The sequence below is a fragment of the Ammospiza caudacuta genome, chromosome 13, assembly GCF_027887145.1.
Source record: "Ammospiza caudacuta isolate bAmmCau1 chromosome 13, bAmmCau1.pri, whole genome shotgun sequence".
NCBI classification, from domain to species: domain Eukaryota; kingdom Metazoa; phylum Chordata; class Aves; order Passeriformes; family Passerellidae; genus Ammospiza; species Ammospiza caudacuta.
In genome coordinates, this window is record NC_080605.1 from 10,150,460 (window position 1) to 10,176,507 (window position 26,048).

Consider the following 26,048-nt stretch of genomic DNA (forward strand, 5'->3'; position numbering starts at 1 on the left):
TTTTTTTTTTTTTTTTTTTTTTTTTTTTTTTTTTTTTTTGTTAGCGTTTGCTCTGAGGCTCAGCCTTTGAACCGTGCTCTTTCCTTGGCTGTGTTTCACTCTTGCCTAGGTCGAGCAGGCGGGGAGGGCTGTGACAGCCTGGTTACCCTGCACTCAGACTGTTCCAAGGAGCTGCATCTGCTGGCAGTGCAGTTTCACATGTCCAAGTGACAGACCTGCCTGCCTGGGCTGTGAGCAGAAGGCTTGAGTGCAGCCCTGGCCACAGAGTGTCCTGGTGAGGTGACCTGCTCTGTGTACACTTGGGAAAATTGTTCTCCTCCAATTCCCCTCCTGCTTCCATGAGATGAGCAGAATGCACGCTGCCAGGGGAGAGCTCAGGCTCTCTGTGCAAGGGCATAACAAAAATAAACACAGTGACCAAAACCAAAAAAGAGCAGAGGTCTCTAAACAAGGTTTTGTGTGTTATCTCCAGCAAACTTGTAAGAGAATTCACAGCGCGAATCTGTGTATGTATGTGATCAATGGCATGTGGGCTTTAAAGTCTGGTGCAAATTGCATTTGTTAGCATTGTCCCTTGTCCTAAATTCTATCCAGAAAGTGAGATTTTGAAGCTATGATAGTTTCCTGCTCCATTTATTTATTAATTTTTAAAACTTTTGAATTTGTTACGCTTTAATGGAAATGACACTAAAGTAGAGGGGAAGGAGCTTTGCCTGTCAAAACAGGCCTATGGAAATATTCCTAGCTAAAATAAATGGAACTTTATTGGATACATTCAGGATTCAGTCAGGATGCAAAGGAGTACCCAAGCCATAACAGGCTCAGAAGCTGCAAAGTTTTCTTTGCAGGCATTGTCTAAGAGGTTCACAAAATTACGCTGTTAACAGGGACTCTGGTGCCACATTACAATGGACAAGTACTGGGTATCCAGAGTTATTTGCCATAAAAGCAGATGAACTTGAGCTAAAATGCTCTGGGTTTAGTAATTTTAATTTCAGCATGAAATCCATATACTGCCAGTGTATATGAAACACCTCAGCCCATCCTAGGGCAGAGGATTTTTAATCTGGTGTGCCAGAACTATCCCACAGACTGTGCTTTGTGATCTAAGACAGGTTGTGTTCAGGTTTCCCAAAGTCAAAAGCTTGTCACATATTAACAGTCTCCCCCAAGGGCTTCCCAGCAGCATTTGAGTCTCCAGTATCCATCAATTCAGATGGACCAGAAAATTGTGTAAAGTTGTGTTCCTGTCCTCTCCAAACCCTCTGTATCTTGTTTGCACAGCCTGCAACAGGTGAAGTTTTAGGGACATTCCTCTAACTGAAGCTGTTGGGGTTTCTCCTTTGGCAGAGCAGTTCATTTTTCCATCAACTTGATGTGACTTTCAGGACCTTTACTTCTATGATATGTGTTTTTCTAGCCTGTCTGTGCTTTTCCCACTGCCCAGGTCTTTTTTGTTTTCTAGCATCCCTGTTATGGATTGTTATGTTTGAGCTATGTCCCTGGAGACAGTTTCTGCTTCTCTGCCACATTCAGGGGTGAGGTCTGTACTGAAACACTGATGTGAGAACAGCTCATGAGGATCTTTGGGGATTGCTTTGACATGGGTGCTCAGGTACTGCTGACAGTGCAGGGCAGCCTGGGTGAGGACCTGCACTGTCAGCTGCCCACGCTGTTAGCAGGGTGACACCCTTGGCAGAAATTTGTTCAGAGAAATTTGACAGAGAATTCACAATTCATCTGCCTCTCTTTCCATAATATAAGTTTGTTGAAGAGCTTTACCGAAATACATCATCCTGGAATTATTTTCTTCATATCCAATTTTTTTTTTTTGTTGAATTCTTGCTAATTTGTTTTGTTTTTATTTGAAGCAGTTTCATTTATGTACTAGGTGTTGATACCTAACCTATATTTTACATATACATGATCTGAGGAAATACCATTTACATGCCACAGCAATTTTCCTCACTAGGGCAGTGTTCTGAGTGCTCTCTGGTGTCAGCCGGGAGCCCATCTCATTTCCGTCAGATGAGCAGTAGAATTTGTTCGTAATTTCTTGGAAATATTAGTCTCCACTGGATATCTGTCTCTGCATTGCACCACATTTTGTCACACTCCCAGCAGTTCATTCTCACTTGGATAAGGCTGTGGCTGTTGGAACCATATTGAAGAAATTTGGAGCTCAGAAATGGCTGTGAGCTAATGATCAAACCCTGCAGATGCTCATGTGTGTGCTCATTTTGAAGGGATGCCCCTGCAACTCCACATCTAGGAATATCCTTAAGAGTTAGACCCAGGTTGCTGAAATTCACAGTAATGGCCGTAGCTTTATTCTTTTCATCAGGTGACAAATGTTTGCAGGTTGTGGCCCTGAATAAATCAGGAATAAAACATCTGGGCTTGTTCTTCATGTACATACATCCCATCTTCCTTCCTGCTTGTAGTCCTTGCTGGCTTCCCTTTTTGCTTTAGTCTTTCTGATTATTCCCTTGTCACTGCATGTGCTATTCTATACCTTAGCCTTGTTTCTATCATCACTTTTAAATCTTGCCTATATTACCATTTAGACTTCTTGTACCACTTTGAAGTTTGTTTCTAATAAGGGATGATTAGTATTAGTGTGATACAGTACTGGTATTCTGATATCTTATATCTTTCTTCCATTTATTTTAAGCATTCATTTTAGATGATTGATCCAACAAATTTTAATTTACTCCTTTAAGGAATCAAGTTGGTTTCAAAAGAACTATTCATTTGAGTAAGCTTCAGTGCCTGTGTGAAGGATTCCATTACTGGGTGCATTTAATTTCTTCTCTGCATCTGTTTTCCAGTCATCATGTGTTTTTAAGCCTTGCCTCTTAACTTCTTCCATCCTCAGTGTTTTTTGTGTTTTTAAAAATAGCAATAATTTAAAAAAACATTTAACTTCTCCTAGATTTCTTACTTTATCTTCCTCTGTTGTCATTATCCTGGGTCTGTGTGAAGCTGCCTTGCTCCTTCAAAAACAGTCAGTTGGTAGTTTACAGTAGTAACTGTAAGGTGATAGTTGAAGCAAATAAAGGCAGATTGGCAGCAGTTTGTTTGGGATGAAAGACAGTTGTACTCTAAAGTGAGATCTGCAAGGCATGACATATGGTCTAGGGCATTAACCTGCAGCTGGCCTATGCAAAGCATTGGAAATAAGGTCTCCTTCCATGAAAATCAATGACAAAGCTTCATTTACTTAAATGGGAGATGTTGCAAATCCACAACGTGTATTTTGTATATTTGAGCACATCAGAGTAGACTCATACATTCAAATTTCTGTTCTAACATTTTGAGGAATTTTGTATTTTCCATTGCAATGCCCAGGTGAGTTAGTGTGCTAAGATTGTTGATGTCTCATCTGGGAGAATGTGGAGGTGAGCTGTGAGGTTCCAAGCTATGCTTCTCCTTTTCCAAAGTCCCCAGCTGCCCTCTTACTCCACTCAGTCATTTTTCTTTCTCTCTCTCATAACTTTTTCTTTTAGAAGCAAGAGAGCAAGGCAGGCTTTTATACAAAGCAGGTAAATAGAGCAAAGTCTGTAGAATGCTTAAGGCTGTTGGAGTGAAGAACACTACCTTTGATAGATAGTTCAGATATTGTTCTCTGGTTTTTAGGACCTGGAAGTGGCATAGATCTAAAGAATTAAGCAGTTGGTTAGGGACAATTGTTGACCAGCCTTGCTTCAGTTATATTTGTGAGCTCCAGAACAATTCTTCACACTTTGTGCAGCCATGTGCCCTCAAACCAAATTGTGCAATAGAAAACTTGGTAGAAATTGATAATGAAGTAAAAAGTCTGTCAGGCAGTCAGAGCATCATCAGACTGTATGGGAAGAATTAACCAGTCCTTGTTCTGGTTTTCCCATAGAACACTGAAGGTTGTGCATTTGCAGTATTGAACCTTAAATTTTGTGTGAGTCTGAATCAAATCTGCATTTAGTTGAAAATGGCAGTGTATCCTAACTGGAGAACAATAACCTTTCTATAACTGTTGTTGGGATTTATGAGTGAATTTTTATCTTAAGGCAATGCTTTGTTCAGCTATTGTACATGGCTACAGCTCTGGGCTGGGGCACTGTTAGCAGTAGTGCCTGGGACATCTGGAGTAAATTTTAATAGTATCAGGAGGACAGACTGATCAAAGTTTCAGGTCATTTGCAGCCTTGTGCTTCTTTCTTGTGCATCAGGAATTTCTTGCTCACTGCCCTCTTTCTTTTCTGTTTGCAATACTTTCCTTTATGGTTGAAGAGGAACTGTAGCCTCCCAAGAGGTAAAGAAAAAATTAGGAAACTCTTCAGTGACTAACATGAGCAGACAACCGACTCAGTAACGAGGTTCATTAAATATGGTGTAAATAGTGGTGCAAATGCCTTCGTCAGGCACGTGGCCCCCTAGAAGACTTTGGAGCCAGGATATTTCCTTTCATCATCAGGCCTTTGTCGAGGTGCACTGTTGATTAGGAGCACAAATGTCAGGTTGTCAGTGTGCTGAGTTGGGAAAGCATGTCTGAACAGACTCCCAGCAGGAAAATCACTGAGCTACACTTAACAGGTGAAATGAGGGAGGAACTGAGAGAGAAAACCACTGTTAATGGAAGGCAGCTGACTGGGGAAGAGTTGTTGCAAAAATCCTCATTATTATTATTTGTTTTATGATAGATGTCATCCTCTCTCACTGTGTAGTGTTTTCTGAGGAGAGACAGTGCACAGTAAATGAAGGTTCCTTTTTGCACCGTCACCGAGGCTCTTCACCAGTCACTGCTGCAGACACTTGGGATGCTCTAAGAAAGATCTTTTGCAAGGTGCTTTTCCCCATTATATATTTAAAAGGCAGAATGACTGTCCTTACAGACAGTAGGGATACTGCCTGGCTACTTACTGAACTTAGACATGAGGATAAGTCCAGAGCAGTGCAAGGGAGTAGGACATGAAAGTATTTTACAGTAAAGTCAGTAATTTAAAACCAAACCCCTGTTGTATGGCTTTTTGATTTCCACTGTATGTCAAAAAAGAGTGACCCACTAGATGTAAATATTTCTTAAAAGATAAAAGAGTTGACACAACTTTTCTAACACAGGGTTGTCACAACACAAACCTCAGCAGAGAGGCAAGATGGTGTGCCTGGTGTCAGTGCAACCACTCCTGGTTCTGTTATGGTCTACTTAAATATTGTGAGGCTTATCTGCCCACTGCTGGCAGGGCAGACTCCCAGACCAATGCTCACCTATGCTGTCACATTCATGGGTTACTGTGTCATTTGGATGTATTGGCTTATACCTAAAAACATTTCTGTTCCCTGCAATGCAGTTAGAACTAAAATTTGTCCTTGCAGTTGAGTTAGAAATATAAGCTACTGCAGAGCAGACCACAGGCAAGTGCTGCTTATACTCAGATTTTGAGACCTTTAATACAAATATGTTAATCTCTGCTTGTTGCTTCTGATTTACTTGGTTGTGTTGGCCCCCGAGTGCACTTCTGGCTCTGTCAGTTATTGTATTTCCACAGAACAAAACCTCAGGTGCAGACAGCAGTTGGCACCATGAGACCCTGTGTGTGGCAAGAACATGGCAATGATCCACTTGGAGTGGAGGTGACTTTGGTGTCTTTGTAAGGTCCTGAGAGAGAACGTGATGCCTGAAAAATCCTTTTGGTTAAATTACCCTCCATGGTCTGTGACACACACATGGCAGCTGAGGTGCTTCCAGTGGCTTCCTGCATCTTCCCAGTGTGTGTTCCTGCCTGCAGAACCGAGCCAGCAGCCCGTGCAGCAGAGTATCTGTGTGTCTCAGCTGTGCCTGTGCTGCTGACAGCTGGGGCACTGCTGGTAGGGTGGGCTGCTCCAGGGATGAGGGATTAGACAGCAGCTTGGAGTGGGAGCAATGTAACCGTGTTGGCTTTGTGCATGGTTAATGGAACGACTTCTTCACATGGCTCCTAGCCCTCATGTTAGTGATTTTTAAATAAAAGCTTTCCTTTTGTAAAGGATGTTGCTGGTTCTTTTTAATGCACCTATTTGCAGGAATGGTTTTCATTCTTCTCTGCTTTCCTCCCTTTTTTTTGTTGTATGGTTTGTTTCTTTGGGTTTTGTTTTTTTTTTTATTTGTTTGTGCTGAGACCTTTTTTCCTTTGCAATTTGATTGATCCTCCTTCTTTCAATTTCACATTGGCTGCTGCATATGGAACCCCGCCTGGCTTTAGCTGAGACAAAATCGACTGCGCACAATTTCCCTCTGACAGCTTGTACAAGAGCAAACATTTCCGAAGAGCTGAAAGTCTAGAAATTCAATCAGCGGAAAACCTACTGTGTGGAACAGCTTTGCTAGTGCTACAGCTCCCTGCTGGGTAGAAAAGCAATCCAGTTACAATAAATCCTTAAGAGTGGAGTCATTTGGGTAACAGGAAAAACAAAAGCTGGTTTATACAAACTGATTGGAGTCAGACGTTTTGACTTCCCATTGAAAAAGGAGTCAAAGCCCAGGCCTGCTTGGTAATTTAAAGGGGAGATTGGCTCCTTTTATCTTTCTTTAGGCCAGAGTTTTGAATATTTTGCTTGTGGAAGAAATATTAAGGGTTTTCAATTTAAGTTAAAATATTTACATTGATGTTGATATTGATGCTATAACTGACTAAAAAACGAGTTGGTCTTTAATGTCCAGTGAAGGCACAATTTTATTTCCAGCCTCTCTGATTTTGTTCTGCTGCAGTTACAGAAATGTGAAACTAGGGCAAAACTGGGATCAAAATCAAGGTTTGCATGTCCTGCCAGGACAGCTTGGGCTACAGTTTGTGCTATGTGCTGGTGTGTCATGAGCTCATGAAGCTGTTGATGCAATCTGGGCTGCCTGACAGACTTTTCTGACTGAAATTAAGAGTTGTGCCTAGTGAGAAAGATTTGTTTGTCTTAATTAAATTTCATTCTTTAAATACAATCTATTAAAAATTAGCAGCATTAAAAAGCATTTGACATGAAAATAATGTCAACTGAGATGCCCGTAATGACTGTGATGGAATATTTCCCCTAATTTATATTGTAAAAGTTAAATGAAGGTAGCTTGGGGTAGTAAAGTCTCCTTATTGTTTTCCTTTATTTTCATGATTATTTGCACCACTCCTCTTTTTGTGCCTTTCTTACTGGAGCACATTAAAAGCAGCACCAGGAAATGGTGTGGAAATGCTGAGACTTTCTTCTTCTTTTAATGCCTTTCTGGCGTTTACATAAGACTAGGTAAAACTTTTCTGGGTAAATGTGAATTTTAAAATGTTGCTGTCCCTTTATTAGCTGCATGGGGCCAGTCAAGCCTGCTGCTCTTCATGTAATCTGCATTGGGTTGTCATCCTTCCTCCCTCCCCTCCCAGATGTGTCTGGTCCTCATGGAAAACATTAAAAATTGTAAAAACATTGTAAAGGATTTCCACGGGCCTTTGTGTTTAAATAAGATGTTATAAATCATAGCAAATGAGTACAAAACCTTGCCACAAAGATGGAATTAAATTGGTTTAAAAAAGAAGGGTGGGATGGTAACCTGATGAGACTGTTTAAACTCCAGTTTCCGTCACAGTCACATGCTGAGGGCTTTGTGGATTGGTGATGAAACTGAAGTACTGAAAGTACTGAAACTGAAGTTTCTCTTTCAGCTTTCTCCCACCCTCTATGGGAAGAGAAAATGTCTGTTGTGATCCCAAGTGGCTCCACTTTTGTCCAGGTGTTTTGTGCTAGTCACAGAGCAGTGTTTCCTATGCCACCTGTGTAAGGGAGCTGTACCTTTCCAAAGGGAGCTCACTGAGGATTTGCAAGCCCTGCTGATTGCTCAGAACATGGAAATGGTGCTCTCATGGCTTTTGAGAACATCCCATATCCTTGGTTTGACTGGCTTCTCACAGCGCTTTGGCCTCTCCCATTTTGTGTGGGGTCTGATGCCAAGGCCAGCTTTTGTCAGGGACCCTCACTGTGTCTGAAATCACGCATAACATTGTTCCTGGGGTCACACCCCTGTCACTGGGGGTTGGTCTTGGAGTACCTGTGAGCCCTGGGCTGAATGACACAGCTTTGCTGCCCAGGACCTGAGCACGCACCTTTCTCTGGGCTTGGTCACTGCAGGAAGCTCAGTGGGATCTGCTCCACTGCAAGCACCTGCAGGAGGTAAAAACTGACCCCCCATGTGCCTTTTTGGGTGTGCTCCCCTGGGCTGGGGAGGCTTTGTGTGTCTGTAGCACCATGAGGAACAGGCTGTGCTCCCTGCCAGGGTGTGCTGCTCAAGGGGAATGGCTGAGCAATACAGTGCTGCTAAGTAATACAGTAATTCTTGTTAATGGAAATAGGGGAACAAGGCAAAAAAAGCCTTTGAAAGAGGTCCTATAAATATTACCTCCCTCAGTGCTTCAGCAACCCAGGCTTGGCTGGGTCACTGCAAGTTCAGTTCCTTTGTTTGAGGACAAGAACTGTCCATAGTTGTGAGGCTCCATTATGTTTTTCTATCAGTGTTTCTTGAGATAAAACTTAGTATTTGGCAAAATTAATCTTTTTTTCTGTTGTTATAATGCAACAAACAAAACCTACACTCTCCAACACACCCAATCAGAAAACCACACATTTTCCCTGAAATGATGAAAACCAGCCTCAAATGCCTTTCCAAGGTCTTTGGATGTCTCTGGGCATCATTCTGCCCAGCTCAGATGACAAAACCACAGCCACTAAAAGTAACAGATACTATGTTTTTGGTCTGGGTGAGGTATTTTCCTTCTAATTATTAATTGCTATTTTTTTTCATCCTAAAAGCCAAATTATTTTGCTGTCACAAAATAGTCATCATAGGGCTGAGCTGAAACTAAACCCAGGCCTAACCAGGAAAATGAAAACATAACATTTATATTATATTGTATATTTCACGATTCTTGGGGTTTTTTTTCCTCACTGTGTTCTGGTGCACATGGGACAGAAGGAGCATGGAATCAGCCCACTCTGGAACATTCTGTTTGACAGGGGTGAGAGACACAGGCAATGCACACAGTGTTGTCCAAAGGCAGTTGCTGGCCCAGTGCTGCCCTGGTGCTCAGAACCCATGGCCTGATGGAGCCAGTGCCACCAGGCAGCCCCACAGCTGAGAGCTCCTGGTGGGGCTGCCCGGCCTCCCCACTGCTCCACAGTCCCTCAGGCCAGAGAGGGTGGGGAGTTCTGGACAAACTTAGAACCCACATCCTAGAGGTGCATTGTTTTGAGAGTTCAATAAGAGTTTGAATTTATGGCATACAATTCCAAATCTTCTGGTTCCCTAAGGGCTCAGTAGTGTTGAGTATTTCTGTGCCATCCCCTGTCTTCTCCTGAGATTTTCCACCTTGGCCCCACTCAGTCACAGACTAGATTTGAATTACCTGAGCAGCTCTGCTCCCTGTTCTCCTGATGAAGCTTCCTAATGCTCTGCAATGTGGTGGATGACCTCAGTAATACAGAATTTAACTTACAAAGCCACAAGGCTTGAGGATGCCTTCCTTCTGACTCCCTAGAGGAAATGACCTATCCCCAAATGGTGAGGCAGGAGAGATAATAAGGAATCATTTTACAAGGAACCACATTTGATCCTCAACAAATCTGATAAAGGACTTTAGTTCTGGTTTTCCTAAGCTGTTTGCCAGTGCGTTTGAGGGATAATTATTTTGCAAAGAAGATGTGAATGGGAGTAGCAGCAGCTAAACTGGGGAGAGTATTGAGCTGCTACAAGGAAAATTTTCATGCACATGTGAGTGGATGTAGTGTGGTGCTTGCAAGCGAGCAGCAGTGAAAAAGTAATGTTTCACATATTGTGCTTTTGTATTTGAATGGTTCAGAAACAGACCATGGGTTGTTGCTGCTGCAGTAGGGCTGTCTTTTTTCTCCTCTTCCAACTAAACCCCTGAAAGAAAAACAAGCAATAGAATACACCTGCTTGTCTAAAACCTTTAAAACTCTTTGCTTTCTAGTTGTTAGATGAGAGATGTCAATGTATGCCTCCCCCTGATGTTTTCTTTCCCACTTGCTTTGTGTGAAATCTTCAGTACAGTGGCAGGAACTTTATACAGACTTTTATACAGTAACTGCAGTGGTGGATTTTTAGGAGTTTGTATATGAGGGGAGAAGGGATTTAACACTGGTGTTATATTTTTGTTTGTTGTGATTTGATATCCATCCCGGCGGAGGGCAGAGAACCGCTGAGAGAGGTGCTGCCAGGTGTGGCTTCCTACTGCTTTTTAATTCTGTGATCACAGAACACGTGATCCTGCAGTCCCCGCACAGACGAGTCTCCCACTGATTTCAATGGGAAATTTGCCTGCATCAGGGATAAAAGAGTGGGCCCCAAGTTGTGTACAATGATGCAATCTGATCCCCCTGCTGTGGAAATTGATGTAATCGCATTCTCGCCCTCCCCCCTTTTCTCAACCCCTCTCCCTACCAACCCCTGGTGACTCCTGGGGGGCTTCTCACCAAACAGAGGGGAGGATGCAGCTGTGTGCTGAAGCAGCAGAGGAGAGGAGGAGACCTGCTAGCAAAATTTATGGAGGGTTGTATCCTAGATGTAATCCTAGACAACAGCTCAGAACCTGCCTGCCCTGAAAAATGCAATCACCTGCTGCTAAATGAGGGGATGTTTCTTGTTTTTAGGTGTGACATTCATGACACATCCTCCTCATGTGTTTAAGGCTGATCTACAGTGCTCCATGAACTGAGCAATCTCGTTGCCATCTGCATTCATTCCGTGCAGAGGGACAGGGTTAGCTTTTTCTAGGGCTCTCTGTATTGTTATTGTTGACAGTCTCTGCTTTTCAGCGGTGCTTTTGTGCCCTGGCACAGTGCAGGTTGCTTGGGAATAGTGAACCTTGAGAATGCTGCACTTTGTTGTTGGGCAGCCGGGCGACCTCTCAGATGCTTCCCTGCTTTGCCATTTGTATGGGGTTTGGGCTTATTTTTTTCCTTTGGGAATTCTAGGCTCAGCTGAATTTGTTCTGTGTTTTGCGGAAGAAAGAGCTTGTTAAAGAATTCCCTGATGACTTTGAAGTGAACTATTTATTTTCTCTCAAGGCTTACTCAGTGTAGCCATTTGCCCCCTCTCCTCTGTTTTTTCACCCCAGTGTTTCCTGAGCTACAAGCATTCTTGGAATATATTAGTTGTAATGAGTTATGTGGGCATCAAAAGTTTTCTTTGAAACTATATGGCATCAACATCTGTTAGCTCTTAGAGAACAGAGACACAGACAAAGGGGCTGATGGGGGGAGGGAGGAAAAAGATATTAAATTCTGGAGTATGAAGTCTCCGTCTCAAAGACTCAGGGGGAGGGGAAGGGGAAATCTGCTAAACTCCATGCTTTGATGTGGGCCGCTGGCCCTGCCATTCCATTTATGGGAATGTGCGTGGCAGACGGGCCTGCACAGCTGCCTGCCCTGCCTGCTTTGGGCTGCCTGCTCTGCCCTGTCTGTTCTTACTGCCTGCCCTGCCTGCTCTTACTGCCTGTTTCATGCTGCCTGCCTTCTCTGCTCTGCCTGCTTTGAGCTGCCTGCCTGCCCTGCCTGCTCTTACTGCCCTGCCTGTTCTTACTGCCTGCTCTGGGCTGCCTGCCTGCCCTAGGCTGCCTGTTCTTACTGCCTGCTCTGCCTGTCTGCCCTGCCTGCTCTGCCCTGCCTGTTCTTACTGCCCCGCCTGCTTTGGGCTGCCTGCCTGCCCTGCCTGCTCTGCCCTGCCTTGCTTGTGCTGCCTGCCTGCTCTTATTGCCTGCTCTGCCTGCTCTTTCTGTATGCTCATATTGCCTGCTCTGCCCTGCCTGGTTTGTCCTGCCCGCCCTGCCTCCTCTGCCCTGCCTGCTCTTACTGCCTGCTTTGCCCTGCCTGGTTTCTGCTGCCTGCTCTTACTGCCTGCTTTCCCCTGCCTGCCCTTAATGCCTGCTCTGCCCTGCCTGGTTTGTTCTGCCTGCTCTTATTGCCTGCCCTGCCTGCTTTGGGCTGCCTGCTGTTTCTGCCTGCCCTGCCCATTGCCTTGCCTGCCCTGCCTGCTGCCTTGCCCTGCCCCACCAGCCCAAGCACTCTCTGTCACCTACCTGCCCAGCCTGCAGCCCAAATCCTGCCCCAGCCCTTGTTGCTACAGTAACATTTTCAAGGAAAATGCCATATGCTCAATTTTTAGCAAGTGAGATAGGGAATTGGAATTTCTAATAACAGAGGCAACTCTTGATTTAAAAAGAAAATGTTTGGAAGGGAACTTTTTATTTAGTTGTAATCCTCCTGACATCTTTGTGAATCAGCATGCAATTGTTCATCTAAATCAGGTTTTTAAACGGTGTGCATCTGTGGCTTTTTATTGCCTGTAATTAAAAAACATGTGTCTGTTTTCATGTATTCAGCATCAGTCACCAGTCAGGCATGGTCACAGATGCTTACAGGAATGTGTGGAGATAGGTTCTGTTTTTTATTTTATCTTTTCCTCCAGAGCCTCACAGTGCTTTCCTACATGCCAGGCTTTCCTCCATGTCTGTCTTTTCCTCTTGTCAGCTCTGTTTTTAGCCTTAATGTTGATGGCATTGTGCTTTGCTGGGACTTCCTGGCCCATTAAAACCCCAACCAGTTATAAAATGATTAGTTGACATACCTGGGCTCTTGGGACAAAGAGGTGGTTTAAAAAGGAATGTGAACCATCTGTTTTGCCAGCACCTCTTGTTGACAGATTTATGGCTCAACATTAGCATATGTGTCCAGGGTCACACACCTGTGCTTCCTAACAAGGTAATATTATTTAGCAGGGAATGTTTTCATCCTGAGGATTCAGAGCTCTTTGCAAAGGTGGGCATCAAGAATTCCGCTTTACAGTTGAAAAATGAAGGCACAGAGAGATTTAAGTGATTTACCCTACGCCACACAGTGAGTCTGTGGTGGAGCAGTTATTGAATCCAGGTTTCCTCCAGCTGCATAAATACACGTCATCCATTAGCAGGAAAAGCCTTAGAACTATAAACATAATAGAGGAGCATTGATTATCATTCTAGGGGAGCCTTAAGCCCTTGTGCTGTATGAAAACCTGAGCCTTATAGGAAGACACAGGCTATTCTCACAAGAAAGGCTCAGAATGCAGTATGGTAAAGCTGTAATGACCACTGAACTTGGTGATCACATCTTAAACCAGCAAGTTATTCTGTCCTCAAGCTCTGTAGCCATTTTCTACAAGCCTGCTTCCCAGTGCATGCCTGGATACAATCACCTCAGTGCACTTCAGTCTGTCTGTTAAAGAGATTTTTGGTAACCAAATCTATAATAAAAGGAGGTTGAACAGAAAGTCAGATTTATTACATAGCTACACCCATCCGTCTGCTGTGGTAAAAAGCCCAAAATAAGCAATTCAGAGAAATCATTGAGCTTCTCCAGGCTGGAAGGGAGATGAGGATTTGTCTTCTTTCATTCACGTCCTTAGACATGTTCCTCAGTATAATCTATATTGAAGATGAGATCTTGGGGACAATTGATTTTCCAATCAGCAAGGAGATTAGAGGATAGTTAGAATGAAGTAAGGTAAATAGCTGAATCTGTGGAGTGAGTTCATTTATTCTTCTGAAGTAGCTTCAAAGTGAATTTAAATATAGCAAAAAGCAGTCATTTCTTGTTTCAGCTCTATTTAATCTCAAAGACTGATGTTCTTTTTTAGTTGAAGATGGCTGGACCCTTCAGTAGGAAAGTAACTGCTGATTCTGTACATCTGTTCTAACAGTTGCTCTCAATTATATGGTCTCTTATCTGGCAGAAGTCCTTGAAAAACTGTGTTTTATCCTGTCACCTTAAAAATTAGAAGCCTTAATACTTACAGAATTCCAATAATAACGTTAATTGAAGATGTCACTTTGCAAACACCTAGCAGGGGTTTATAAATATCCATAAAATCCAGCATTAAAACAGCATAAAAATAGTAATGTTCTGTCTTGAAACTAGAATAATAAACAAATAAAAGTGTACCCTAAATTAATCTTCTGAATGTCTACAGGCCTTAACATACATTGGATAAAAGTTTGTGGTATTTTAAGCTATTATTTCTGGTCTTTTTTTTTCATCTATATTTTTATATACTTAAATGTTAATGAGTTAATGAGTTAAATGAGCAGGCAGATAGCCTTTGTTGGGTGCAGGCTGCAGTGACTGACCTCTGAAAAAGGATGCTCATTTGCCCACTACAGTAGAGGTGACAAAGGTACTTGCAAAGAGCATGTTTCATTGTTGTCACTACCAGATCTCCACAGGCTGGTGAAAAGAAATAGGTTAGAAATATGAAGAAAGGATTTGTGTTCCATCCTGTTGGAAAGCCTGGTCCACATGTTTGTTTTGGTCAAAAGAGGTTCAGCTGCATGGTGCTAGCAACCTGGAACGAAAAGTACCCTGTTTCCTTTCTCATTGGGGTGGCCACCATGAAGGCTTTTGTGCAAGTGTCCATCTGCTGTCCATGTCCACTTCCTCAACAGCCTCATGTTCACATTCCTATGAATGGGCTCTCCTTGAAAGTGTATCATACAGGAACTGCTCCTGGTACCATGTGAGGGCCTGTAACAGGGATATAAAGGTACTGGGGATGTTTTCTGCCTCATAAGCCTCTAATAGTCCATAATTGTGACTGGAGTTCAACAGTGGATATTTTTTGCCATCCTGTCTTTATCACCACAGTATTTTAGCAGCAGCTGGAATTGCTCTACAGGTGACTTCTGTGAGCTGAGACTGCAGGAGTGCCAATTCTGTCAAATTGGTGGACACAGATGTGTGATTTCAAGCAGTGTTGCCATGTTATTGTGGCTGGGACTTACTGCTCCCAGAGAACAGAGGCAGCCAAACCGAAGGCATTTGTGTTTCACCATTTTATTTATGGAGCTGGTACATTACTGTGATCTTTATGCTAAGGTCCCAAGGGATGAATTTTGGTATCACCCGTTATGTCCTGCTCTCTCTGTTAGGAGGACCATAACTCTGGGCACAGAGGCCAACAAGGCAGATAAAGGCAGTAAAATCCTAAGCCACAGCAGTTAAACACATCCAAGATCATCTGTCACAGATCTTAGAGGAAAAGTCTGTTTTCTTAGGAACTCTGCGTGCTGTGGTTATATGGTGAAGTAATTTTATCTGAGAGAAGCTTCAATGCATGGTGAAGGAAGAAAAACCTTTCTGTAATGACAAAGCACAGGTTCTTATTTCAGAGAAAGAAAACATTATAGAAGTTGAGCTTGCTTCTTCTGCTGAACAATCTACATTATTGCAGTTGCAGTGTGTATTTCAATGTGATCTAAAAAGTAGAGTCACCTTGACTTCTTCATGTGTGAGATGGTTTATGCATTCTCTACAGAATGTTGCATCCTAGTGAATTATCTTTATTATTAAATTATCCAGAATGGCAAACTTCAAAAAAGTAATTCGTGATTGCAGAAGAAAAAGGGAAATATGCTGTAGAAGAATAATTTTAGGCTTAAAACAAGGCATAAACATATATTGCTCTATAGTGTTTTTCTGTATGGCATGTGTTTCGTTCTTACATGGATTCACCTGGTTTCAATTTTCATTATAGTGAGGTTTGGCATACCTACTTTTATCTGTGTAGGGCCCTGGGTTTATAGATTACTTATGAACAGAGAAGGAAAGGAAGCTCTTGTCCTAAATAGAATACTGAAATACAGGAGTGTGTGGTTTATTTGAAAAAGCTTATGACGGGGATCTTCAAGCATTTTTGAAAGAGAATATTACAATGAAGTCTTCATTTCCAAATGCCAAGAGAGCCAGATGCATGCCCAAAGCACATTCTTCTCTTTTGCCTGTAAGTAGTGATTGCACAAAATCGTGTCCATAAATATCTACTTTCATGTATGTTTGACTGCATGGGTACCTGTACATGGAAGCTGCTGGCCTGGCACAATATCCTCTCCACATGTCTGACTGTGAGCAGTTTATTTATTTATTTCCTTATTTATTTCATTTTCAAGTTTTAAGCCTGGCTGTAAACCTGTATTTAAAGAATGACGACCTCAGGATAACTGAGTATCTGCTTCCACTTACATTAGATAAATAAATAAGATAAATAATAAAGTAGTGATAAAGAAACTACACCATTATTTGAGGTGTGAGTAGGCTTCCTAGTGCTGAAGCCTGGCTTGAGCTGATCATATTCACACATGGCTGTGTTTCTAGTCCGTGGGAAATTTCAGATACCCAAAGGGGAAAAAGGTTCCTTCCATCAACTGTTTTTCAAAAGTCTTTTTCCTCTTTCTGTTCAAGTCTGGACAAGACTGAAAATAAAGTACAATACTAATGTGTGCTTTGGGATTTGGATGGGTTTCCTGAAGCATCTTCAATAGATGAGGTTTTCACATTTTCACAGTCTGTTAAGGACTTGCTGTATGAAAATCAGATTTATTTTGGAAACTCCTGCAAGTGAGACTGAAACATTCAGAACGGCCGCTTGGCACCTGGCAGGCCCTCAGTGGTTTGGTTGAAAGGCCAAAGGGCACCCTCACTCTCCTGAGCCTATATTTCTTGGGATTGTTTTTTCTACATCAAGAACTGAAGTTTGTGCATAGGTGACACAGCATTCTTGTTGGCAATGACTTTAAAACTATTTCAAATCTACACAGCACATTAGAATTACCACAGATCTTGTCTCTTGCAGTCTTGTTGTGAAATGCATTTCTTCAACTTCACTCATTCCAAAACTTTATTGCATCAATATGAGAATAAAGAGAGAAAACCCCATGTTTCAGTCAGATGGTTAAAAATAGGGGGGAAAGGTTTTTGGTTGATGATTTGTCATTCTGCATGTGTTGTGCAAAAAAAAAAGTATATATGATTCCTCGACAAAAACTTCATTAAGCAGGAAATATGTGCATGTTTTCTGCCAAAAACGTGGAAAATTCAGTATCTTAAGGCTAAATCAAGGTATTTTAATGAGGTGTTTGGAGAAGGAGAGAGGTAAAGCGACTTGTTTCAACTTGACAAGAGCAACACCTTTTAGAAAAATGTTAATTAATGCAATATTGACTTGAGATGTAGTACAAGGAGAAGGGGACCCAGGCTTTAAAAATGTGCTTGCTATCATGATAACCCTCTTAAATCAAAGGTTATCCTTTGAAATATGTAATACATGTATGGATGTATCTGTCTGTACTTAACGCTGGAGCAAAACTGTGTTGAGCACTGTGTTAGGTCAGGCACAGGCTGCTGAAATACACCCTCTGGTTGCTATCAGAGACTTTGGCTCTCATGTACCATAAATGTGCTGGGTGTTGTGGGGGTGACATGGAAAGGCAGAGCCAGGGCAGGGAGGGGATAATAGTGCAGAGCAAGGTTGGAGCAACCAGTGGATGTAGGGACCAGGAGGCAGGACTGGGGGATGTGACTGCAAATACGCCTGTGCAGAGCCTGGAAGGTGCAGTCAAGCTCAGCTTCAAGGCAGAAGCAGAAAGGGAGCCAGCAAAGGTGATGTAGGCAGAATGAAGGGTCAATATTTGACATTTGCAGCATTTTCAGATGGCTGGTGAGAAGGAAGTCAATAGTTGGAAGCCCCAGAGTGAGTGCCTGGCCTTTGTCTCCAGAGACTTGTATCAGGAAGAAGACTGCACAGGGCAGTTAGGGCTGAAGTTGAGGTTAAAAAAATTAAAATTTCCATCGAGTTAGAATTCATTGATGTCTGATTGCACACCAAAGGTGGGAAGTGAGTGATGTTTGCTGGACTTGTACCCAGCTGAATAGAAGCCCTGGGGTGTGGGAGCTTTCAAAGGTGTTTTTTCTCCTCATGTATGTATATCCTCAGCAACATTTCTGAGGGAGTTGCACTAATTAACTCTTTTTTCCACCCCCACACTCTTAAATCTGAGCTGGGTACAGCAGCACCTATCAGAGTGGGATGGATGGGGCACAAGGTCCTTTCTAGCAAGGCCAGGCAGCTGTTCTGGGCTGTGAAGCACATGTTTGAGCCTGAATCTTAGTCATTCACTGTGGATAGCCAGCAATGGCCAACTTCTTTATCTGGGAAACTCCTGGTGAGGTAGAAACACTTAGTGTAGATGGGTTCCTGTCCAGCAACCCATAGCCATGGCATGCTAGAATAATCCTTCTGTGTAAATGTTTCTTTTCTCTATTCTTTCAAGTGCTCGCTGACCTCATTTGTGTAGTATTTCACAGGGTACATCTGGTTTTGGTTGTTTCATGACTCAGTGTTGCAGTTTGAGAAGGCAGTGCTGTGATTTAAAGCACTGTGTCAGGACAGTGATATACAGCTGCCTGTGACTCAAATGTTGTTGCTGTTTGGGCTCTGCTCCTGCCCTGGTGGGTGCTGAGGGCCCTGTGGCAGGCAGGGCCTGGCTCAATGCAGAGCCGTTCCTCCTTTTTCATCCCCTCTAGCCCCTGTCCTCCTTATGCTTGAACACGCTTGATCCAGTGCGTTCCCTGCAGTGATTGCTTCCCACTGGAGCTTCTTGAGCTGTGGGTTCTGTTTTACCCACTGGCCCTTTTCTTTCACTCCAGCCCACTTTATGAATTTGGGTTGCTTGGAGCAGATGCACTGTTTTATCCACTCCAAGAGAATTTGTGTGGGTCACTGGGAGAATATCATTCAGGATGAGCTGCAGTCAGAATTGTTTTCTCTGATATTTGCTCAGCCTTTATGCTTTTCTGTTGTATGAGTTTACATACCCTGCCCAGAAACCTTTTTTCAGGCAGGTGCATTTTGGTGTTTATCCAGGTGAGATAGATGTTTATGCAACATCTATCTCAGTGGTGCTAAAAATACTCGGGTAACTCTCTTGCAGTTTTTTTGACAGAAAAGTTAATGATGATAAGATGAATGAGAGAATATATATTTTTTTCTCCTGCATTTTTTTCACTGCAAAATCTTAAGAGTTGCCCACACCCTTCTCAGATACATGTCTGTCTATCAAAGATAATACATGTCAGAATCTTCCACAGAGGAATACCTTTGAATGGGAGCTGAGGAAGTCTGCTTAAAGGTGTCACTAACTGTTCAAACGATGCTCTCATCAGTTTCAGGATGGATTGTCAATTTATGTGCTGTCTAGCAGTTATATTATGGTTCAACAGCATGAAAAAGACTTTTTAGAATGTGTTAATTTATAATAATTTGGTTTAAGGCAGAAACACTTAGTGGAAATTTGCTTGCATTAAGTTACTACTTTAACTTAAATAACTAGGAGCTAGAGAAGGAGTGAAACTAGACTGGAATATAAAACATATTTGCTTAAGACCCATGTAATGATTAAAAGTGAGGAAATAAGGCAGCTAGTGTAATGAATATTAATGCTTCACTCTGCTGTTTTACACTCCCTGTCTTCCACTGTTTTCGTTTGAGTTACTTGATAGTGCATTTTTCATCAACAAATGTATGCTTGTTTTAAAGTGATATCTTTTGACATATGAAAAATCACAACAAATAATGGCTTGTGAGTTTTGTAGAGCATGAGATTAATGGCATTTTAACAGGCAGTGTTTGATACTCAGATGCAATGCTTGCCTAGCTAAAATTTTAGGAGGTGAAAGCTAACATCTGATGGTGTTCTCAGAGATACACCACAAGTACCTACCCATTGCATAATTGCTGATCATAAATACAGAAAATAGTTTTTTTCCCCCAAAGAGAGTGGGAATTCCAACACAAGAAAACCCCAAATGAAACAATTATTCAGTATTTAGCATTGTGGGAGAGCAGAGTCACTTCTGTGTGTCATTATCTATGGGAGCAGGCAAGGCATGCTCTCACAGCTTCATGGAAAATTGTGAGATGGGGGAATTTGATTAAACAAATAAATGTGTACTAACTTTTAGGTGGTCCTGAAAAGATCATCATCTTGCAGCAATATGCATCATGCCAACATTTTGTGTATTCTTTTCATTCTGTTTGTGCCTTCCATACTTTTTAAGGTAATGATTGATATTAATCAGCACATGCCCAGAAAAAGAGAGTTTTTGTACTGGAACAAAAGTAGGTTTTTTGTGATTTTGTACCTGGAAAGATAAATCCAGAATGTCAGCTTTTATAGCATCATTGTGCTGTGCTGTATCCCAGCATTCAGGCCAGTTTGCCAGCCTTTCTCAGAGACATTTGTCCTGTAAGGTCTAACTTCAGGGGATGTGATTGTGAAGAGGCAGTATTTTCATGGTTCCTGGGCTAGGTATCCCAGTATTGTTAGTGAAATCTAATTTTTAACATGCTGCTGCAGAAACTGATACTGAAGAATTCCTACGATATGCTTTTGTGGCTTAGTTACTCTGTTATAACTAATCTCAAAGGATAACATTTGGGCATGTGGAAGGTGAAGAACCTCTGCCAGCTTTTTCAAGAAAAAGAGGTGAACTGCCTTTATCATGATCAAATTCTTTAACAATAAAGCTAATGAATCCAACCAGACATTAATTTTCACAGGTTACTCCCTTATCCTTATCTTCTGCTAAAAGCTCTCCAAGGTCAGCTTCCATCCCACAGGTTGATGCTGAGAGTTCTGGCTCTGTGCTGCTGCTCTGTTTTTGCTGTGAGTGCAGCACGCCAGTTTTTTGGCCCCATATCCTTCTTTGTCACCATGACTTTATCAGAGGCAGAGGGTGTTTGGGGAGACTCCAGGGAGCTGGACTGCAGTGTAAGGTCGGTGGCACTGGTGCTGCCATAGCTTGGGAATGGCTGAGAGCAGTGAGGACATGAGGAAAGCTGCCAGTGCTTGTGGTTCAGCTGGGCTGGGTGATGGAGCTGGAAGGGTTTGCTAATAGGAGTGAGAATGCTCTTCAGAGTGTTTGTAACTGGGATTAGCTCCATATCCCACTGATGCTCTTTATAACTGCATCAGCACCACTGGAGAGATGGTTTTTGGGTCTGAGATAAGTCTGTCTGCATATCTATGGCATCTGCTTCTGTATTGTTCTAGACATACTGGGGTTGACAGAATTCCATTAATTTCAGAGCTGAAGGCTCAGGCAGCTTGTCAGAATCTGTTATCTGCTTTTCTTGGGTGACCTCTGGCATATGGAAGTTTTCTGTTTGTTGGTGGAACCAAGTGATGACATTCCTCTGTGGGTAGTGAAGGGCTTATTTCTCCTTTATCATTTCCATTTGGAGTTTTTAATCTTGCTTGATTGAAAGGACATTGAAAGACTAAAGATTACTTTATAAAATTATTTAAATATGATCCTTTTTTTTTTCTTTCCCCTGTGTAGTCCATTCATCTTCACCAAATTTTTGTCCAGAAGTATGTCCAGAGCATTGTAAAATAGCAGCAAATGCATTGACTACCACTAATAAGGTGATTGACTTTCTTGGAAAACAGTTTCTGTGTTCTCATTCATGTTATAAATTAATTCTGGCAATAATAAATACATATTTTAAACACCTCAACACTTCCTGTGCAGTATATTTGTAGTTAATTTGTTCTGTTTTGTTTTAAACAGGATTTATCTGGGGAAGGCTACAGAGACACTATTGGTGATGAACACTTTCATCTAGAAGGTATTTAAAGAACTACATTTTTTGGTTAATATAAAGGAGTATTGGAATAAGTTAGTGAATAAATAAGTGTAAGAATGCATTTATTTAGTGTGCAGTTCTTGATCTACCGATGTGTTGTTTGCTTGAAAAAACTGTTAAGATGGAAATAGGGTATTATTTCTGTATCTGCTACTGTTGTGTTGGAAAAAGTCACCCAGCTGAATCACAGGGACCAAGTGTTTTAACTCAGGGTCTCACCATTATCTCCAGGTACTTCTCCTGGCATTGGTAGAGTGATGGATGTCCCTGTCCCTGGCAGAGGTGGCAGATGAGTGAAACTGTTAGCTCTGATTGTGTGGGACACTGCACTCCCTTCTGGCTTGCACAAACCAGCCTTAGAAACTCCCACGTTAATTTCTAGTAAGGACTGGAGACTCTTACTCAACACATTTTTCTGGAATATGAATGGAATCATTATTGCCTCAGACAGTTTCTCTTCCCATCTCATCTCCTTATCTGTGGTCAGGCAGTTGAGATGGAATCACTCTTGTGCTGGGAAGGACATTGGTGCCTGTGAGTGTGGATGCTGCATTCTGCCAGAGAACACATCCAGGGTACCTTGAGCTTCTGGGACAATGGGGGTTCTGAGTGCAGGAGATTAAATTGTTGCTCATTCCTTTCAAGGAAATGACACTTCAGAAACTCTCTAGTGTAACAAGAGGTTGCATGGGCTGAGTGCTGGATTTATATTATACAGCACTGGAAACACTATGCCCAGTTTATTTAGGGCAATGAACCATGTCAAGCTTAAGCTGGAAATTTCTATACTTTTATAATCCAATCATTTGTTTCTGGTATTAGAAGCTTTTGTATAACATGAAAGATTCTCTGTTAGGAATGTCTGCCTTCCAGTTCCTTACCTGTGCAATGTGTTAATGCACTGTGAGTCTTGGATTACAAATTTCTCTCATCTCTGTAGTTTACAAAGATTGCATGTCTCATATGTGCCGTAACAGGAATTTTGGCTGGTGCTTGTAAGCTACTGTTAATCACAAAGGCAAGCTATACTTGCCATGGTGGAGACAGTGTTTGTTGAGTGGTTTTGTATTTAACTTCACCACAGTTTTCCAATCCTCCCTTACTAGGATATAGGGTAGGATTTTAATTTTAGAATGATAGGAGAAACTACCTCAGACAGGATATTAAATGTCAGCAAGGTGAATAATTCCATTTTCTTTGTCTCATTCTATCTTTCCTTGCCTCTAATTATTTTTCTTTATTTTGTGGCATTATCTTGCATAGCAAACATAACGTTCAATATGTAATATTTTTGAACTAGTCAGCAGCAAGATTCTTTTTATTAGAATGTAAAGCCTTTTAGGTAACTGTAATTTCAGTCTTTCAGCAGTTTCACATGATTGCTTCTGATGAGTCTCCTTTGTTACGAGGTAGCTGGGTAGTGAAGACCAGATTTAGATACCGGCAGTGGTCGATCCTTTGTGTGCTGTCACCATGGAAGAGCTGTTCTGTGGCATCTTTCCAGCTGGGAGGGAGATGGCTGTTCCCACCCTGTGCTCAGGCAATGCATGCAAGTTGTCAAAGCTTGCTCCTCATCCCTTCTGCTCTCAGATCTCCAGGCTGTGCTTTCCATGCTGGGGACAGTGCTAACCACTTCCTGTTTCATTCAGATATAGAAAATCTTATAATTATCAGATAACACAACAATCATTGTGTTGAAGCATCCTTTTTGTGTAACTTTGTACTTGCATCATACTTTAATGATTGTGCTAGTACTAGCACAAAGTCGTGGTATTAGATAAAGTGAAGCTGAAACAGATTTGAGATCTTTGATAGGGCACAGATTGAATTCTTAGGTACAAGATGGCAACTGTGGTACCTCTTCTCTGCATAGAAATGTTTCTGTGGGAAAATGTAATTAATATTCTAAAACATAGATTGACCTTTCCATCTAAAGTCCTGCCTCTATTTTGCTGCCTCATGATCTTCACGTATGTACTGATGTAACACATGTGCTTCATGAATATATGCTCGTGTGTCATGAGATAACATCAAAATCACCAACAGCTTCACAGACAGGGATCTGTAACCCAGGAAATGGTTGGTTGGACCAAGCTCAGAGAGGACGATGGCAAATACCATGCATCAGTGAGCTGTATTCTGTCTTCATAAATTCATGGTAGGGATGAAAAGGAAACATTTCTCAGATTTGCACAAAAAGCACAGCAAGTTCCACAGTTCTGGTTTAGGGGAACGTTAGAGCCTTCTCTCTCAGGAACTTTATTGGAGAATAAATCTGAGTTCTTTAAAAGACTCTCACTGAAAAGGCAAAGTGGCAATAAGAGAAATAATTGAATTCCTTTTTTTGTTTTACATAGCCAAGTTCATTACCTTTTTTTTCCTTCCCTCTCCTTTTTTTTTCCTCTCTTAGCTGTCTGAGCAGTACAGATAAAAAGAACTCTCTTTGCTGGATTTAACTTCTGTGTTGTTATGTAAAGCTTGATCAAATCCTTTCGTCTTAACAGACTTAACTGGCCAACAGCAAAAGGCTCGGGATTCTGGGATTAAGATTGTATTTGGTAAGAGGACTGGTGCATTAGTGCTTTCTTTTGAACTATACAAAGAACAAAGTAAACATCAAAAGCATTAAGCCATGAGAGCGGATTGTTGACTCAATGTTGCTGCATGACAAGAGGTTAGAACTCAATAGCAGCAACTCTGTTATTGAGTGCTGTGCAGAGAGAAACGGTTTGACCAGCATTGTCTGTTGCAGCCACCACCTGCCTTTGATTCTGCTGCTGGGCAAGTCGCTAAATTGAAATTTCTGGATTTTCTCTTATGTGGTCAGTCGAGAGACTGATTCCTTAGATAAGAGACACCAGTGGAAACCTCAGTCTCATATTACTCTTGCTCTGTTTTCCTTCTTCCTCTTTCATTAATAACACAACAATTGGGCATGCTGGATATAGATTCTTCAGTGGATTTGTTCGCATCTTGCATTCCAGGTGATTTCCAAGTGCATTTCAGAGCCTTCCACTTGGCAGACTTGAAGTGCATGTGCAATCTGCTGTGGCTGTGTAGGAGTGTCTCGTGCTCAAACTTCCCTTTCCCCCAGTTTCTGCACAGCAAGGAGATGCTTCATGACCCTTCACATATAAAGGAGCTCCCGTTTTCCCTTCCTGGTCCCTAGCTAGAATAATGGGTTACCAGAACTGAATGGCTGGGGTTGGCTCTGGAAGAAGTTGCAAAAACTAGCACAGACATTAGGAGATGTTTCCCATTTTGTGTCGATGGAGAAGCTAAAATGGCAGGCAGGAATTGAGTGCAGTGTCAAATGGCAAGTCACTCTTCTGCCATGGAGACAAGCAGGTGGTTCAGAAAGACATCTGCTATTTGAGTGCTTAATAATGACATCCCATTCTCTCTCAGCTCTCCTAGGCGTAAGTAAGCTTCTGATTAATTGTTCGAGAGTCCTGCTCTTGTTCTCTAGAACTTTTTTCACTTCCTTTCCCTGGACGCTTTTAGAAATTTTTGCAGCTAAAGCTTGTAGACCAGGAGAGGTTTCTTATCTTGGCCACTCCATGTCTTCTTGAAATGAACTGGGGTTTCTCCATCTTATCACTTGAGCATTTAAAAACTTCAGAAAGTTCAGCTCAGGAAGGAGCTCCTGATGCAGTCCTCTGATGCAGACTGATTGTACAAAGGGGTGATTTCTTCTTGTCCCAGTACAAGCTCTTTGTAGCCCTGTGGGATACAGCTGCCTTTTGGAGTTCACAGTGAAGGCTTGAGCTTCACCTTGATGCCTAACCTATTGTCCCAGTTATTTATGCAATAATGTGATTTCTCATGTCACTGTTCTCTTGAAAAGTATGACCTAAGTATTTCTCTTAATCAGAAATCTTGCATCTCTTGAGATCAATCTAGTCCTGTAGCTGTCAGAGGAGCTGCCTCTTACACTGATAGCAATCTGTTCCCTGTTTCATTTGTCAGCCAAGGGTGATGTCTTGATTATTATTCTCTCAACAGAAGACTGGAGAAGATCCAAGCCTTCCTGGTGCCTTATCTGAACATGATATCCAAAGCCCTGCTGAAAGTACTGACAGAGCTTGGCCTGAATCAACAAACCAAATGTTTTATATATGTTTCCTAAGACAGATGTATCTAAAGCCCTAGATGTAAGATGTTCTCTGTTCTATTACCAGAAAGGACAAATTATTCAGGTCATCTTCTTGCCTATTAATATTAGAAAGCCCTCCAACAGAGTTCAAAGTACATGTTGTTGCTGAAAAAAAAACCTAGCAGATCTGTACAAGAGCTACTTGTTGCACTTTTCACATATTTACAAGCCGTTATGTAATTTTTAAACCTGCAATTAAAGCATTTTGTATTCAGCAAAGCAGAAAAGTTATTCTTTATATTCTTAACACTGTTATATGTTTTCCAACATTTTACTGGTGTGTGCAGTCTGTCCTGCACATCTTCCTCCCCAGCATCTGTGGCTGAGTGGGAGCTGAGGTGTGGTTAGCAGTGCTCCAGCATGAGGAGCTGG

At 42.0% G+C, this 26,048-nt stretch overlaps 1 protein-coding gene across 1 annotated transcript in view; it reads left to right on the top strand.

The window, feature by feature from the left end:
• The window catches only part of NKD1 (NKD inhibitor of WNT signaling pathway 1), a 104,028-nt gene that overhangs the window by 46,641 nt on the left and 31,339 nt on the right, over window positions 1–26,048 (top strand). Inside the window, exon 4 of the mRNA XM_058813736.1 lies at window positions 21,445–21,502. Within this exon, the coding sequence (XP_058669719.1) occupies window positions 21,445–21,502 (58 nt within the window). The remainder of the gene's footprint in view (window positions 1–21,444; window positions 21,503–26,048) is intronic.